The sequence below is a fragment of the Plectropomus leopardus genome, chromosome 22 (genome assembly GCF_008729295.1).
Source record: "Plectropomus leopardus isolate mb chromosome 22, YSFRI_Pleo_2.0, whole genome shotgun sequence".
NCBI lineage: Eukaryota > Metazoa > Chordata > Actinopteri > Perciformes > Serranidae > Plectropomus > Plectropomus leopardus.
Window position 1 is genome coordinate 3,665,936 of NC_056484.1, and position 18,822 is coordinate 3,684,757.

The 18,822-nt window shown below is 41.3% G+C and overlaps 1 protein-coding gene across 2 annotated transcripts; it reads left to right on the forward strand.

Moving 5' to 3' along the window:
• Positions 1–1,984: 1,984 nt before the first annotated feature.
• Positions 1,985–17,316, forward strand: vezt (vezatin, adherens junctions transmembrane protein). Of its 2 annotated transcripts, none has more exons than XM_042511327.1 (12): positions 1,985–2,042; positions 3,405–3,542; positions 7,702–7,791; positions 7,908–8,092; positions 8,469–8,753; positions 10,016–10,174; positions 11,869–12,016; positions 12,804–13,177; positions 13,915–14,108; positions 14,882–14,988; positions 15,134–15,341; positions 15,686–17,316. In XM_042511327.1, exons 1-12 carry the CDS (start codon positions 2,037–2,039, stop codon positions 16,240–16,242), a joined length of 2,451 nt encoding a protein of 816 aa, XP_042367261.1. In that variant the 5' UTR covers positions 1,985–2,036; the 3' UTR covers positions 16,243–17,316. The 2 variants fall into 2 exon arrangements, with proteins under 2 accessions (XP_042367261.1, XP_042367262.1); XM_042511328.1 differs by having other exon boundaries at positions 10,028–10,174.
• The last annotated feature ends 1,506 nt before the right edge of the window (positions 17,317–18,822 follow it).

The following is an 18,822-nucleotide window of genomic DNA, read 5'->3' on the forward strand; positions in this document are numbered from 1 at the left end:
AGCGGGAAACAACAAAGCAGGACACTTCCGTCTTAACATTTCAAAATAAATCTATTGTAAAGAGGCGCTGGTACAACTGCTCTAATATGACATAAAGCAAAGAAGAAGGCTTAAAAAAGTGTTCAACTGTGTAATACATATTTAATTATTTTACAAATATTTCAATAATAATAAATAATTTCAATACAACAACAGTGCTCCCTCATTCTCCCACATTCTTACCTGCATCTTGTTTAATCTGTATATCTTTGATTTTTTTTCTGGTATATCTTTGACTTTTGTATTTAAAACCTGTACATTTTTTCTTCTTCTTTGATACATGCCTATTTTTGCACTCTTGTATATTTTATATTTTGTATATATTGTTATTTTTATATATTTTTTCTGTACACACGGCTGCTGTGACAAGTTAATTTCCCACAAGTGGGATAAATAAACGTGTCTAAGTCTAAGTCTAAGTCTAAGTCTAAATAATATATATGTTTTAGTCACATTCGAATATTCACTTTAAAAACATTAATTGGAAATCAATCTAGACATACAACAAATAATATTTAAATATATAAAAATATGAAATATTATGTATATGTTGACTTTTTTCTAATTACTGTATTTATGTATGTTACTGTTATGTTATTACTGTATGTATGGTATTTTTTTCTTCATGTTTTAGATGCATTGGGATAGTCACTTTTAAAACATTATTTTATTCTTGTTTTATTGACATGTTCATATAAACATAACAATCAATCAATACACTTTATATTCAACATTTCTTTTAATATAGAAATAATCTCTCTGAATCCTATGTATTTTGTAAAATTGGCATAGAAACAATTACAGATTTACTTTATGAATGCATTCTTCTGGACTGATGTTGAACGTGTTTTTAAAAGCAAGTTCATTTTTTATATACAATGGGAAAAATTTTGCCCATATTTTGAGTGTTTTCACTTTATATGGGAAGTTTTTCATCCTTATAACCAATGATCACCACTTCAAGCATAAAGTAATACTGTTCTTTGAATCACTACAAGGACTCACAAATACAAAACCCACCAGGTATATTAGTATTTACTATGTCTTGGAGACCTCTTTTTAATTTTTGTGTACATGAACCCTTTTTTCCATCCTTTGTAACACCTTGTGATGATTGAATAAAGGAAATTAAAAAACAAAAAAAGTGTTCAGCTGTACATTACAACATTATATAAATGTAAAAAATACTTCTTTTTGCTCTAAATCTGATTCACGCTGTTAAATTATGTATTTTTTATGTATTTTGAATGTAATTTTCCGATATTTATTATCTTATTTCCGCTAACTTTGCACACGATTCTCTTGCCTGCCGTTCCAAACGGTTGTTCCACTGCCGCTCGCGCCCACTTGAGGCGCTCTAAAGTGGCACGAGCGCTTGTTCGTTGCCCGCGAGCAAGCGGCGGTTAGAGGAAACGAGCATTATGGGAGTTGTAGTTTTACGCGAAGTTTAGCAACCGGCTAACTACCAACTTCTCAACGGCTGTTCCTGACCACCGTCGCCTACAACTTCAGAATGCAAAACGGGCTGTGTATCGATGGCGGAGAGCAATGACTGAGAGTTTGATGAAGATGTGGTATTTGAGGTTCGTATTAACAACCGTTTATTTTAAAAAAAATGTATGGAAACTTAAGTATGCTTTGTCATACCTCCCTAGCTCCGAGGTAAATATAGATTCGTTAACGGCAGCTAACAGCTAGCTTGGTAAGCTAACTGCAGCCGTTTAGCCTGTTGCCATGCATTGACGACCCAAAACAAATCCACATATTTGGCTGGCAGCTAGCTGTTTCTGCCAAGGAGCTTTGGTGGTCATGAGAGGGAGCTGAGCTGTCCGAGTGTGCGCATTGTTGTCGGTGTTTCATCAGGCTGGTAGTTAGAGGTGGGGTGGGGATGACCAGATCCAATGCGTCGGTTCTGGGAAAAAAAAAAAAAAAAAACCACACACACTCACGTAGCAACGTCTGGATGGTGACAACATGAGCTGCGACTTCGTGTGACAATGCATGTGAGTATTATTTAATTGTTTGCTGTGTAACGCGTGCAGTGTGTTATGATGGGCTAATTACATGAAACTGGGATGCTCCTGCGCAGCTGTCCAGAAGCACCAGCAGAGATGCAAGGAGTCATGTTTTCCCAGCAGCTGGGGGGAACTGGGTCAGACATCTTTTTGACATATTCCAGCACGGGATGTTTTCCCTCCTTTCTGCTTATTTCACGGATGATTTGATTCTGAGCTTTCGTTGTTCGGGGTAAGAAACAGCATTGCCTGTGTTTATTTCATAGTAGTAGATAGGATTATTACATGGTGACTAGTGCAGTTTCCATGGTGTTCAGAGGCTCTGAAGACATTTATGTGAGTGATTTAGGCTACAGATTTACATGTGAAGGCACTTAGGCTTTAATGTAGTGATACAGCCTGTGGGCCAAATGTGGCCCCCAATAAGGTGCCGGTGGCCCCTCAACCATTTAATTCACAATTAAAATAAATGTGCCAGAGTGCTTAAAAAACAGCATCAAAAAAGAGCTTGTTTATTTAAAAAAAAAAAAAATTCCAGAGAAGGACTCCCTGCACCTGTCGGACAGAGGATATATAAGATCCCTAATGTCCTTAAATCCTAGAAATGTCCTAAAATTCTAGAAATGCCCTAAAATACTAGAAACGTCATACATTGTGAGTAACATCGTAAAATCCAAGAAATATCCTAAAATCCTAAAAACATCCTACAATCCTGGAAATGTCCTAAAATCCTAAATATGTGTTAAAATCCCAGAAACATCTGAGAGTTCTAAAAATATCCTAAAACTTTATAATAAATCTACAATTATAGAACTGTGTGAAAATCCTAGAAATGTCCCAATACATTAGAAATATTCTAAAATCCAAGAAACAGGCTAAAATCCTAGAAAGGTCCAACAATCATGGAAACCTGCTAAAATCCAAGGAATCTCCTAAAATACTACAAACATGTATGGGGCTGCTGCAACTGGCCCCTGGCCTCCTGTCATTTTGCAATAGTGGCCCCTAAGCAAAGAAAATTGAGTACCCCTGATTTACAGCTCTCCTCTCAGAGCAGGAGCTGCGTGGAGGAGAGATAAGAAGCTGTGGTTGAGGGAGGTGCCTCAACTTCAGCTGATTAATCCTGAGCAGTGGCTTGACGAATCAGTTCCCTCGCTTATCAGAGTCAGGACACCTTTTGATTCACACTGGGGGGAAACTAGGGCAGAATCAGCTCAACCTGCACCACACTGATGACCTCATCACCACATTTTCTCCTCCTGTCCTTCCATCTGGCTCTATTTTATGTCTCTCAATCTCCTCCCCCTCCCCTCCTTCTCATGTCTGACTGTTTCTTTTTTCTCTTTGCAGAACTCCCCTCTTTTCCAGTACCTGCATGATCTAGGGCACACAGACTTTGAGGCATGTCCGACGGCATCACAGGAGGACGAAGATGGCGGACAAGAGGGAGACTTCACCTCTCCAGACGAAGATCCACAGAGAACTTCAGTGAGTTCCTCCCGTCCTTGATATTAAACATCACAGATGCCTGTCCCATCAGTCTAATCTTGTCTCACGTATCTCAACTTTAACTTTGTTGTGCCTGAGGGGAAATCTGTCTCTCTGTCAGGTGAAACTCCGACTATAAAAACTTGATTAAACACATGAAACATACATATAATGAAACATAAACTAGTGTTCGACAGATTATCAGATGGCCAATTATCAGGCTGACATCTGGCATTATCTATATCGGCGTAAATACTAACAATCGGTATCAGTATCATTCCAGGAAAACTAATATTGGTTGACCCCTATTTTAGATCATTGTTAACTGAATATTCTTTGGTTTGAGATGGTTTTGGACAGTTTTAATCAAGAAAGTGGTGTGCGGTTAAATCAGTGATTTTTAAAATAACTGTTGGTTTGAGCATTAGATTATCAAGAACACATCAGGTCAAAACCAGTGAACTCTCTGACTGAGAGGGGGCATCCCAAACTAACTCCATCACTATTCAAACAATCTTCATCCCTGCCCCGGGGCAGTGTGTGTCTGTGTTTGTCACAGAAAGTAATTAATCTGACTATTGACTCCAAACAGCAGCACATATTGGCACACACACACTCACCCACAGACTGTTACACTGATTTATATGCTTGCTTCGATCAGACAAGACATGGAGACACGGGCTTTCTACACACAGATGAAGGTATTTTGTGTTACATGGTCTTTATTCTGTATTCACACACATCTTTTTTTTTTAGAAAGAAGAAAACCTTTCTCTCTCTTGTCTCTCTCCCGCTGCGCTCTGATTTTAGAGAAGATAGCCTAAATGTGATTACTGCGGCCACGCTCTGGCTCTCTCTCTCTGCCTCTGTGAGCATCCTCTTAAAGCTGTATGTGTGTTTTGTTGATATTTACATGTTTTTAATTGACCTGTGAGCGCCTCAGCTCTGCAATCAAAGGAACTTGCGAACTTTGAATAGCACTTGCATTAATCGAGCTGGCAGTGACTGCATTTTGAGTCGACTTGTGATTCACGCAGACGAGTTATGAATCCAGGGAAGCTCTGCATCATATGACGCACGGCCTCCCCTCGCACCCCGCCCGCCTCTTGCGACGGGAAACAGTTTTGTATTTGTTTCATTCAGGAACTTTCCGTGCTTGTCATGCTTCCTCTCTGGTTTGCTGTTGTTCTAAGGAGTTAAGGAGGATGGGGGATTCAGATGAGACAGGAAAGGTTCTGAGCGTCCCTGTGTGACCAGTTTCCTGGAGCGCAGATAAAGTCAGAGCCGAGGCAAAACACCTCGTTCACGTAGGCAGACCATAGTTTCTCTTTCTTTACTTTACCAGTAGATACAACTGAACACAGCTCACATACAGCATATGTGGTCTGTGCAACATGTGTGCATGTCCTTGACCTGAATTGCTGATATTTGGAGGTGTATTTAGGTAACATAAAGCGGTAGGATTAGCCCAAAACAGAACAGCGACTTCAGTTCTCTCTCTCTCTCTCCTTGTTTTTGTTTGGTATACAATAGGGTTGCACATTATAAGCACTTTCCTCAGTCGATTAATTGGTAAAATTAACAGTAGTTATTTGGAAAAAAAACACAAAACTTTGCTTATTTTAAACAATGGCAATTACTTTTTTCCTCAGTCACAGTTAAAACAACATATTGCAAATACTTCATAGCATTTCATGGTGATTAATGCGTTAAATTTAAAGCAAACCTTATTCTGACTTACTCTAGCTTTATACTGAATGATGACAGATGTGAGAGTGGTATCAGTCTTCTTGTTTAACGCTCAGCGAGAAAGCCCAAAAGCGTATTTCCCAAAATGTCGGACTATTTACTCAAAGCACTATATGCTCTGGACTTGCCATCATAAATCTGTGTGTCACGTAGTAGTATCCCTCCAGTGTCTGGAAACTGGAGTGTTTCTCTGTGTGACACCAGGAGAATACTGATGAGCAGGAACCGACTGGCATGATATTGTACAGTAGAGAGAGTGAAGGCATCTGTGAGTTAATCTGTACGAGGTTTACATCATCTGTGGTAGTGTCAGCGGGGATTAGTCGCTCTGATACTACAGACAAGACGGAGCAGAGTTGTGTCCTACTTTGAGGCAGATGAGGGGTGTTGTGTAAATGTCCAATCCTAAAACTCAGTCTCAAATCAGTAATCGATACGACTGCGGCATTTAGACTAATAACACTTGTGCTTTACCCCCCCTGAAACGGGGTCAGCTCGAGGGCTGCCCAGTCTGAATCAATAGCCCCTGGAGCACACACACTTCACAGGACTGTGTGATGCTGGTTTCTACATGATCACACTGGCAATATCTGAGGCTGGAGGACGGTTTTTGTGTTGTCCATACAGCCTATTCTCGTGAAGGCAAGATCTCAAGAATGCCCTGAGAAAATTTCTTCAAATTTGGCACAAACATCCATTTGGATTCATTCGTAAACTGATAAGATTTTGGTGGTCAGAGGTCAAGGTTATTGTGACTTCATCCGTCTCATTCTTTTGTATCTGAAGATCAGCTGAAGGGAACTTGTTTAAATTTGGCACAAATGTTCTTGGACTCAACAAGGAAATTATTGGATTTTGATCGTCCATGAGGAAAGTTATTCAAATTTGGCACAAATGTATAAGTGAACTCAAGAATGAACTGATTATATTTTGGTGGTCAAATGCCACTGTCATCTCCTCTGTTTCCGTCCTGTAAATGTGATTTCTCAAAACCACCTAAAGGAAATTCTTTCAAATTGGCACAAACATCTTTGATTCAGCGATGAACTGATTTGAATTTGGTGGTCAAATTTCAAGGTCACTACGACCCTCCATCTATCTCATTCTTGTGAGCTTGATATTCAGAAAATACCTTTTGAAAAGTTTTTCAAATATGGCACAAATATCCACTTAGACTCAAGATGAGCTGATTAAAATGTTTTTGGCCTACACTCAAGAATTCATACGCTGACGTAAATGTCCAAATGGATATAGCAATGAAGTGATGACATTTTATATGCAAAATGTCAAAGGTCAACTTCACTGTGACTTCATAATGTCCTTTAAAAACACTTTTCTGGCTATTATTTAGAGCCTTTACTCAGGAACAGAAGGGGAGACATTCGGTCAGATACTGAAATGGTGACACTAATCTTTAATTGTGCTGATTGTAGAGATCCTCTGTGCTGCCGGGAGGGACGATTTGTGTCAAGCGTCCATGCTTTCACAGTCATGTATGTAAACTGTAATTGCAGCTTAAGTGGTTCATGGAGGCATACAGCCACAAGGCAGTAATTCTAGTTTTTACTTTAAACATTAACAGAACAAAGCATCTTTCAAATGAGTTTAAACAAGCATTTCACATACGCCATGAAACACTCTAAGCTGATTAGTGAATAATAGATCCCATTCACGATTAGGCTTTACACGGTTTAGGATTCCATTTAAGGCTTTTTAGCACTCGCAAGAAAAACTTCTGACATTTCGATCAGCCTGAGGTTCGTTCTGCATCGAAATGTCAACGCACTTTAAAATGAGAGCCACTGTGTCACTGTGGTGGTGACTGGATATGTCAGACAGTTCAGAGAGGGAATGCAGAGACTCTTAAAAAGCAAGAAATAAAACAGAAGTGTGTCTTTCTCTGTAGTGTCTCCAGTAAAAGGCCTGCAACTTTGTTTCCTTTTCTGGAACTAAAAGAATCCGTCTGTCTACCATTTATTTTGAAAGGATGAAAGGAGTTTTATTGACGCTGAAAATGTAAACATTCAGTTATAACACCAGAATGGACGTTCGACAAACTGACGCGGTTATGTGGTTTTTGCACCACAGAAGAGCTATGTAAGACCGGGGAGTTTTTTACAAACACACATTGCACTTATTGTTGTTGCCTCAAAGAGTGTGTCTCCTGGGATACTCCTTTTGACCGTGAGTGTGTGTGTTCATAGCGCACACACATTTGGGACCTGGGAAATAAACCCAAGCTAAAAGAAAGCACACCGACATGACTGAAAGAGTTGCAGGTGAATCATTTAGTTTTTTAACCCTGGAGATATTACACTGATCCATCGAGGCTGTGGCAGGGCATTAAAGTGGAACGGAGCCGTTACTTAATCGACTGAGTTATAACCTTTCCCCTGTGTGTGATTTACAGGGAGGACGCTTGTGGAGGCTGGCTGAAGCCTTGTGGAGATGGAGTCCGATTCACCAGGCGGCTGCATCTCGTAAGCTGGGCCAGCAGCTGGTAGGTAAAATGGGAAACAGAAAGGAATGCTGGCACTGAAAGCAGAAGCTTCTCTCTGTTTTATATTTTAAGACATGTCTTTTTTTTCCACTTGTCTCTCTCTCGCTCTCTTGCAGGACTCTGTGTTCGGCCAGTACTCGGTGAAGTGCATTCTGGACCAGGACGTGCTGCTGCAGGAGGATGTGGAGCTGATTGAGCTGTTGGACCCGAGTCTTCTCACCCTCGGCTCATCCGCCTCTGGATCGTCCGGCCGAGCGAGCACCCTGCCCAGACCGAGCCTCATAGCCAGGCCCTCTCTATGGTACGCTGTTAGGAAAGAGACACACAGACACCACAGTGGAATACAACTCCAGCACGAACTGAAACTTTGTTGTTTGTAATCAATATTAGTCTCGAGTTCTGCTTTTAAGCCTGCTCAAAACTGATTTGATAACAGAGAAACATTGTTCACTGCTATCGTTGAATGTCATCTTATTTGCCACTTGGCCAGTAGCAGTCAGCAAGTCAAATATCAGCCGATACTGGAAGATAAATCGTTATATCCCTACACAAAATATCAAATTACAGCTTTGGTATTCTCAGGATGCTACAAAGATAACAAAAGCAATTTATCATCTAAACTGCTAAAGAACAGTGAATAATTCCAATGATCAAATTTCCCTCTTGTCCTCACTCAGGGACATGGCCGGGCTGGTTGGACTGGCTTCAGTGCTGCTGGGTCTCTGCTCGATATCCGGTGGTCTTTGGTCGCTGGCCGCCGCCCCGTGGGGCCTGGCGCTGCTGGGCTGGGTGGGGCTGAGGGGCGTCACGCTGTGGAGACAGGGCCACATGGAGAGAGCCGTCCACACACGGGCCACGCAGCTGCAGACTCTGGTCCACAACAGCAAGACTCTGACTGGGCTGTCTCGCAAAGCCCTGCGCCTGGTGCAGGAGACAGAGGTCATCTCCAGAGGGTTCACCCTGTAAGTGTTTTGTGTCCTCTTACCTTCGTATCACCCAATCACAGAATGGACATGTGCATTTCCTGTCAGGGCTCAAACTGTCACTGCCTGATTCAAGCCTGATCAGTCTATTGTTGTAGGTGTTCTAGTTACTTACTTCCTTGGGTAGTGTGTCTGTAGGTGGTTTATTATTAATGTTAGCACTTGTTTTAGAACACTGTTTGTCTCTGTCTGTGTGTGTGTGTGTGTAGCTTTAGCATTGTCTATAAAAACACTACAGCATTACACTTCAATCACTAAGTAAGTCAAAGGAATAGTTTGGCTTTCTCGCTGAGAGTTTGATGAGAAGATCGATACCACTTGCATGTTTGTACAGGAATATAAAGCAGGGTTTCCCATAAACTGTTCGGTTATGCATTACACCACTCTTGGAGCGCAGAGTGTAATCTGGGCACAGATGGAGCAGCAGAACATCAGGTGCATTGAAAGTGAAACTTAGCCGTTCATTCAATTAACTTTTTTCTGTTCCCTCACGTTGCCAGATCTATCATACTCTTCGTAGACATGCAGCACATAGCAACGATGCAGATGGAACAAATTTCCTGCTGGGTAGCAGACATAAAGCAAAAAAGTGTTGATAGCAAAGGCTGCTGCTTTTACCAGTGTGGACAGTTAAATATATTTTCAATGAAAGATTTAAACCTCAGCGTTTGTCTCATTTATATGTGGTATATTTCTGAATAACCCATATGATACAAAAAGCAGCTGGCTTCCAGGTGTTTTCACATTATCTGATCTGGCCCCCATTCAAAATTTTGGACACCCCTGGCTTAGCACAGAGGCAGGAAATAGGGAAACAGCTGTCCTTGCTCTGTTGAAAGTCCTACCCGCACTGCCTTTTCACATTTTCAATTTTGTACAAAATAAGCAAACAAGATAAAAAAACTTTCTTAATGAGCTTTAGAGGTAAAGGTTGATGCTTCCAGTCTCAGTGCTAAACTAAGCTAACCAGCCACATGAGAGTGCTATTGATCTTGTCATTTAACTCCAGGTGAGAAACCAATTGATTTCCCCAAATTTTGAACTATTCCTTTAGTAGCATGTCACATTGTTTCGTGCGACACAGTTGCCGTGTGTTTCTAACACTCCTGTTCAGCGGTCATTGTTTGAGTGTGTTGTTTCCGTCTCGTGTGTCGTCTTCAGTGATGTGGTGTTCAGTGTTGTGTGTGCCCCCCTGCCTCTTTGGGACGTCTCCACAGTTGTATCACATTTCACTTGTCAAGTTTGCTCGACAGGGTGAGTGCGGCCAGCTCCTTTAGCAGGGCGGGGCCGGGGGCGGTGCCACGAGGCCAGCAGCTGATCGGACTGAGGAAGGCCCTGTACCGCGCGCTCCGCACCGCCTTCAGAGCGTCACGCAGAGCCACCTGTCACATGCTCAAGGCATATCCTTTACCTGGAGAGAAAGACTTATAACTCAAATAAGTGTCTTCTTGCTGTTTGGCCTCTTTTGTAACAACACAGATGGAAATGTATCCGAATTTGTGAATTTGGAAAACACAAATAATGTGACGGAAACATATTTGTTTTATCAGAAGTTGTTTGTTATTATTCAGGTGAGAAAAATCATGTTTGACATGTCTTTGTCGCGGTCATTATGTTTCTTCGTATCGATACATATCTTTGGGGATGATCACTAGATAAAAATACCCATTCATGAGGCTCTGATTTCACGAACCAGCTGTTTCATCGTTATGTGCGTGAGAAGTGAGACAAAAAGCTCAGTGTTGCAGCTGGATTTATTTTAAACCCTGTAAAATATATTACATTTCAAAATGAAGTTTAGAAGCTGTTTTATTTTTTAGCTGTTGGTGTTAATTTCTTTGTTTTAAAAAAAGTCGGATTATTGGTGGAAAAAAGATTATCTCGTATTTTAGTCTGTTCAAGCAGTAACATGCTGCGTGTATCAGCCATAGATTATTGATAGAATATTGACCTGGCATCCACTTAAACCCACCAAGTATTTTAGGGGTATTTCAACAGATGGAAGTAAAAATGGCTTTTAAATAAATTTGGCATTAGGAAATCCCCTGAAATAAAAAAATGTGCAATTATGAAATAAAAGTCCTCCAAAATAAATAAAAGTAGACCTTTAAAAAACACATTTTTTAAATATAAGATACTATTTATTTATTGAACGAATTACATTTATATTTATATATATATATATATATATTTTTTTTTCCTCATTTCTTTTTAGGTTCTGTTTCATAGGGATATTTGTTTTTCTTTCCTAGGCATATTTAGTTATTTGTTTATTGCTTCATTTATTATTTTTTTTAGAATTTATTCATGTGTTTTATTTAAGATCGACTTCAAAGGCATTACTTAGTGGTAGGGTTCAACAGTTCAAAAGCTTTGTTTAGTTAAACATAAAAAGAGAGACAGAGAGACAACGAGATGAAAAGTCAGCTACAGTATAAGGATGTGGAAATGTATTTCATGATTGATTATATACCAGTATTAAATCAGTTGAAAGTTGATTTAATAATAGCATATAATTAACCATGAAATATATTTCCACGTCCTCATACTGCAGCCTTTTTTCAGTCTTTCTCTCTCTCTTTTTATTTATTTTTTTATTTGAGAGAATATCAGGTTAGAAAATACAACATTTGCCCAATTTAGCGTGACTTTTGGTATAAAAATCAATTCCACCTCCAGTCTTCTTTTGGAACACAGAGTCAGAGAGAGAACATTTGTTGGATGAGCAGATACAGATACTGACGTCTCTGTAAACCTCGAGTAGTCTGCTTGGATTTGGTGTTAGTGTAAAGCAGATAAGCACAAACTCTCAAATGCATGTATGCTCTTAAAGATACTCTCGCGTCTGGAGTGTGGAGGGAAAATGTCATTGAGTTTCTTTCTTTTGAGGTTAACGGCTAAGACTCCGTAACAGGAGAACGTCGGTTCTTTTATGGCGACTCTGGAAATCCATAGACATCTTTTGACATTTAGTTGTTGATGGTATGTAGTATTTTAGAGGCTTGAAATACTATTTTTTTGGAGGTTTTTTTGGACAAAAAAATGTGCATAGATTGTTTTGACAGAAGTGTGATGTGTCCTTAACCCTTCCAACGTTCCCTTTGAACTCTGAGATCGATAACGTGACCAACTACGTGTCTGCGGTGCCTCTGAAGGAGCTAGGTCTCGGCCTGGGGATCGAGCACCTGGGTGACGAGCAGGCTCAGGAGCTGACGGACGACTACAGCCTTCCCGCCCTGAAGGTAAAGCGTGACGGACGGAGCCAGAGGAGCTGTTTCCCTCTCTTTCAAGGCTTAACTAAGCTAAACAGCTTCGACTTTCTGTACAGACATGAGAGCGGTGATGATCTTTTCATCTAACTCTCGACAAGAAAGTGAAGAAGCTTAATCTTAATCCACTTTATCCACTTCTCTGCTGTTTTTTCTGTAAGATCAGTATCTTACAGTGACTCTTACAGTTTTGTCATTTCGGAGCATCAGTACTTTGATTAGTAGTTTTCGTTTTGGCTTTTGAAGGTTACCCTTTGAAACCTGAGCTAATTGTTTTGATTTATTTCAAAAACATAAATGGAAGGCAACAAGAAACTTAACAAGACATGGCCCAAAAATTTGTTTAAAAGTTATGGAAATTACCTGAAAATATGCAATATGTGTGTGTGTGTGTGCATGTATCAATTTTATATATTTATTGTATTATTTTTGTATGATATTTTAAATCTAAACTTATAATTACATATATAATTTTCTAGACATTTTCCCCTTTTTTTGGTTATTTTCTGATAATCCTCCCCTCATTTTTAAACTAATCTTTAGGTAAAATTACTTGCTATTTGCAGGACATTTCTTGCCAAGTTGGTCATTACTTTTTCCCCAATGTATTCAAAAGAAATCAAACCAATTCACTCAGTTTTTAAAGGGTCAAATAGCTTATGAGCTTGACTGATGTCGATGCGGGCTTAAGAGGGTTAAAGAAATGTCCTGGTTTCATGATAAAGGATTTATGCATAAATATTGTTTTGTCCTCCTGCAGATGCTGTTCCAGCTGTGGGTGGGCCAAAGCTCTGAATGTTTCCGTCGACTGGCTCTCCTCCTGTCGCCCCGAAGAATAGAGGAGCCAGAAGAGGGCGCACCCAAAGCGGAGACATCTTCTCCTCCTCCTCCTCCTCCTCCTCCTCCCCTGCTGCACCGCTCCATCGCCGCAGTGACCGAGCCCCTCCATCACGCTCTGTCCAGCTGCCTGTGCGAGGTGCAGCGCAGCTACGACTTCCACCGACACTTTGAGACTCAGCTGAGGATTACGGGCTCGGACAAGACCGGCAGAGCCAGGGAGAAATGCAGAGAGCTCAACACCTTGCACACCTCCATCCGAAGCCTGCAGCTGCACCTCAAAGCCCTGCTCAGCGAGTGAGACACATACACACACACGCACGCACACACACACACACACAAACCCGCCCGTCCTCATTCTACACTTCCCATAAGAGGAGATGAGAGGGTCATATGAAGGTATAATACATTTCCACAGTGGGTAAAGTAGTGTTAAATTGTTATAAAAATCTATATCAATACATATTTCCCATGTTATTTACACCAGAAACAGGCAATATGTGCAATATGAAAATACTGAAATATAGAAAAAGTTGGACCTTGAGTTGAGATGTTTTTTTGGCAAATATAAAAATTAGGGCCTAACAATTATTTTAATAATGGATTAACACGGCCCCTCTTTTTTTTCTCGATTCATGTTTTTGTCAATACAATGTCAGTAAAATAATGAAATATCCCCTATAATGCACCTTTTAATTAATTAATTGTATCGAAAATCATTAAAATAAAATGCCGATACAGATAGTCTGCAAAATGCCAAATATGAGCGCCGATAATTGCCCAGGCTGATGATCTGTTGACCCTCCCGGTTACTATTCTTTACAACTTTAACCTGTCTCATGTTTGGTATCAAAGTTAATTTTATTTATTTATATATTTGGGCATTTAATAACCTTTTTGCTAGAATCTGATAGTAAAGATATGACAGGAAAGGAGATAAGAAAGATGGGGAATGACATGCTAGAAAGATCTTCCACTTTCAGTCTGTATTGTCAACATTCGTCCTCCTCCGCTTCTGTTTCTGACCTCATCAGGATGATCATCCTGGAGGACGACCTGGAGAAACTGATGGTGGCCAAAGAGCCGGCAGAGCTGACGTACGAGGGCTACCAGGACCTCAGTGACCGGCTGCACCAGCTGCAGCCTCACATGCAGGCCAGCACGGGCTGCTGGGAGGACACCATCTGCCAGGTGGAGCGCATGCTGAGACGAGTCAACGCCTGCCCAGGTGAGCGGGGTCAAACACAAACACAACTGTTCATTAAATAAAAAGCCACAGCTGACATCCAAGATAGAGCAGTGACACCCCCTTTAGCATTATAGTGGTTTCCATATTTACACGGAGGTCCTATATTTAGGTCACACTTCCTCCTTCCGTTACCATGACTCAATACTATTGTAAGTGTCTTCTTCCAGCCTTAACGTTAAAGCTTGAATTACCAAAGTGCTGTGAGTAAGAAAAGCACGGGCGCATCTCCGTTTCTGAGACTTAGGTACATGCACTTACAGTCATTCAAAATCCTACATATACACACTTACATACATAATAAACGAAGTTATGCAAATACCAGTCTGTAGTGTAAGTGGGTTTTTAAAAGCTTTTTAAACTGAGGAACCCACTCGGCCACTTTGATGTTAATGGGGAGTTTGTTTCACAGTTTTGGGGCCAGAACCTTAAAAAAAAAAAGTAGGACCATAACTCAACTAAATTAAACACACATGAGGCATCTCTGTTATCACTCCGTGATTTAACAGTCCTTGGCCTCAAAAGGAAGGTGCACCACATTAAGTAGTTCTTTATTTTAACTTAACTTAATAAAATTAACTTATTTATATAAATAAATCAAAGAACAGACATAGATTATCTGCCAAAATAAAACTTATCTTACACTTTTGACAGTGGTGGAGGAAGTGGCTCCTTCACAAACAGACCAATCAGAGCAGAGCAGTCAGCACAGCGACCAAACTCCAACACCAGCTCACCTGTGTTTGTGTCTGCAGGCAACGCTGAGGGTCTGGAGCAGTGTGGTCCTCCTCTACCTGAGATTCCTGCTCCTCCTCCATCCTACCCGCTCATCCTGGACAGAGACCCTGTCCCTGAAGAGCTGGTAAAATGAACCTGACATCAAATTCTCTTATTACAGTCAAGTTTTGTGTCCCCAGTTTGTTCTTTAAACATTGAACATGTCGTTTCCCTGATTCTCCACCCTGATCTGTTTCCCCGTTTATTCCCCTGTTGTTTCATGTGATCAGGAGTGGGAGGCCTACGTGTCCGACTCAGACTCCGACGGTGAAGGCAGAGGCTCTTGGTCCGACATCTTGTCACCGGAGGAACGCGAGCGGCAGCGCCGGGAGAGGGAGGAGTCCCGCCGCGTCCTGTCAGAGCTCAAAGCTGTGTTAGGCTTCCGTGCGTCCGAGGGGGAGAGGATGAAGAGGAAGCAGCTGCTCTTCAACGACCAAGGTCTGCACCGACCCGTGTCCTCTTTCTCCTGTGTTCATTCAGAGATGAGCATATTAGAATATGACGGGAGGGGATTTTGCAAAGAGGACTTATTATACATGTTTTCAGGTTTATACTTGTTTTTTGGATTTCAGAGCATAGCGCTCTTTCTCTTTTTGGAAATCCCAAATAAAACCTTTCTAAGTTATAAGTTTAACAGCTTCATAAGGCAGCTGGTAAACTGTTAATCATATCTGCATTTTATCCATCATATCAGGTGCCGTGTGACTGACTTGTCAGTATCAGATTTGTAATCGATGCATCACTTCAACTCTAAATGATCAGTTTCTTCTCCTTCCTTGCAGCTGCGGTGACGCCTTCAGCTCGCGCTGAGAGTTCAGATCCTGCCGCGACGCCGTCGGATGCTCCGGCCTCTCTGGGTCCAGCAGAAAGTGGCGATGAAGAAGGAAACCACTTATCAGAGCGCCCTGCAGGAAACGCAGCAGAGGAAGCAGAAGGAAAAGACGGCAGGGTGACGCCTGACCCCTCCGCGGAGCCGGTGACGGAGTTCAGCTGCGGCTCAGAGGAGAAAGATGGTGATCATGGAGGAACTTCGGTGTGCACGAGAGGAGGAGGAGGAGCGTCAGAGCTGCATCAATATGACGGCGTCCTGGAGGAGGGCGAGGGCCAGAACGGTCTGGACTGCTTCCTGAAGCCTAAAGTCCCCGCCGTCTCCGTGATGGACAGACTGACGGAGATCCACGGCTCCGAGGCCCTCAGCTTCAGCTCCGCCATCGCCGCTCAGGTGGCGGCACGCTCACACTCGCTCATCGCCATGGAGGAGCAGACGTTCGGAGATGATGAGGAGGAAGATGATGAAGAGGAGATCGACAGACGAACCCCAGAGAAGGACTTAAATTAAAAACCCCGCTGCTTTAACGGAGCGCTGAGCAGAGACTGTATTTATGTCTGTTTATCGATGGGTCTGTGTCACATCTGTTTCTGCTGTGGAGGCCTCTCTGTCCCCCATCCGTCCATTTCGCCCTACATTACCCACAATTCTTTCTGCTCTTTTGCTGTTAAACTCAGGTACCAGAACCACTACAACAAATACGACCTTCCAGTGTTTTAAGGTCAGGAGACCAGAATGTCTGCAGTTCACGTGGCGACGTCCATATGGTGTATACTGCTGAGCAGGTGTGGAAACAAAGATTGTAAGATCAGCTTCATACTTTAAAACAGATGTGTAACAGAAGAAAATGCTATTTTCATCAAAACACTACAATCTGAGTTACTGTCAGGAGCTTTTTTTTAGTTGAAAGGTTGAGATCAGCCTTCTGAGATGCAGATGTATTTCTGTGTGTTCAGACAGAATGTGAAGTTAGATGTGAGTTCGCCCGCGCAGCACGAATTGAGGTGAAGACATTTGGTGCATTTTTAAATTTTTCTTAAGCAACAAAATCTGACTTATTTTGGGTAGTGTTGTCACAAAACTGGAATTTCTAATACCTTAAAAAATACTGATATTCAATACCATTTTTCAATACTACAGGGAAAAATGACATCAAAGGCATACGATTGTTTTTATTAAATTATAAATATAATAAGGCTTGAACATAACATCCACTTTCCTCTCTTTATGAGCAGCAGAAAACAGCACGATGACTGTAGTAAACAGTAAATAAAAGAGAAAGAAAGTGCATCTGCTACAGCTTTATCAATGCTGTGGAGTATTTTAACCATTTCAGATATTCTGTATTGATATTTATGACAACACTAATTCTGGGCTTTTATGAAATGTAAAGAGGAAAGAGGAGGGAGACTGGACAGAAATAACAATAGAAAAAGAAGCAACTGGTCAGTGGTGGAAAATACTCCTCTTTATTTATAGCACCTTTCATACTCACATGCAGCCTAAAGTATTTCACATAGCAAAAAAACCCAAAAATAAACAATAAATACAATTTTGTAAGACTAAAAACTACAATATTAAAACAAGAAAATGTTGAAAATCATAAAAGTAAAGGTCAGTAAAATGAAATAAATCAGGAATAACAATTATGTAAAAAGAAATATTCGAAAATTAAGACTAAAATATTACTCCTTATTTAAAAAGCCTTTTCTTTTTAGTTTTGTTTTTGGGAAATCAGGTAATTTTTTGTACTTTTCAGATTTCTTGCTTAGCTCTGGGTGATTTCTTCTTTTGTTGCTCATTACCTTCTACCCATGTTTTTGGAAAAAAAAATCTAGGTTTCAGAGGTTTAAATACATATTTTGATTTTATTTCCCAACTCTGCTGAGCGAAAGTTTTGCGTTTAAGAATTTAAAAGCCCGTCCCATATAGACGCCTGTCCCAAAAACAAGTCTGTAAGCAAATAATAGCCCGGGATATTAATTGGAAGTTTTATGTGTTTTCTACCTCTGCAGCTGAATGTTTCAGGTGAAAAAACAGTCTGGAAGTCGTCCAGGTTGCGTGAACGACTCCAGGCTAAAACTTTGCCTTCTATCTGAACACACCTAACGCAGGAGGTTGAACTCAGCCGGCCTTATTTATAGTCAAAGAGTAACACGCACACAGGGTGTTAGGGGGAGCTCTGAGAGAAAAGGAAGTGAAATTCTATTTTTACTATCAGCGCTTTATTTTTGTCCGGCCCTCTCTGCAGTCCATCTCTGTACTTACAGTCTGAGCGGACACAATTCGGGGGTCGAACACACAACCGAACATACATTCACAATCCTGTTTGGAAAACTGTAAGAACAATTCATGAGGACTGTAACAGCGTCTGTGTTTACAGGGGCACACTCGGAGGAGAGACTTGTTTATGACTCGACACTTTATGGACTGAGCTGCTGTGAGGTTTGAATACCGGTACGGGTAGAGTAATAAAGATAAAAAAGGATGGTTTTCTCTCATGTGAGGGCAATCTATAACTTTATGTTTCATATGAAGTTGCCATAAGAGTCTGACAGCCCTGGTGTTTGCCCCCCACCACTCCTACTCCTCCTCCTCCTCCTCCCCCCAGTCTCTCTTTGTCACCATGTCTGCCTTGTCCTGACCCCTCCTTCACCCTCTCTCGGGGTTGAGGTCGACCCCCTCCTGCATTTTCCAACGTGAAATAAAACACCATTCTGGAAGTGTTGGATGTATCCTGAAGTCTTTTATCACGTTTCACAGGCTCTCACGGTCCCAGCAGGGAAACAGGTCCGGTGAGTTACTCGATATGTTTTGTGGGATTTTGCATTTGTCTCGCACCGCAGCAGCTGGTGCTCCACTTTAAAACCACTCCTGCCTTTGGAGACTTGATGTACTACACTGAAGACTTAACATGTAAGTGCCCCTGTCCGGGGATTTAATGCACTTCAGAGGGCAAACGCTATATTTCAGTAACTCGACCTCTGACGTTTTAGTTTGGCATTAACGACATCCCACTAAAGCCACCTATAATGGCACTGTCTGTCTCCTGAGGGTGCCATGAAGACAATGAAATATGCAACAAATGCT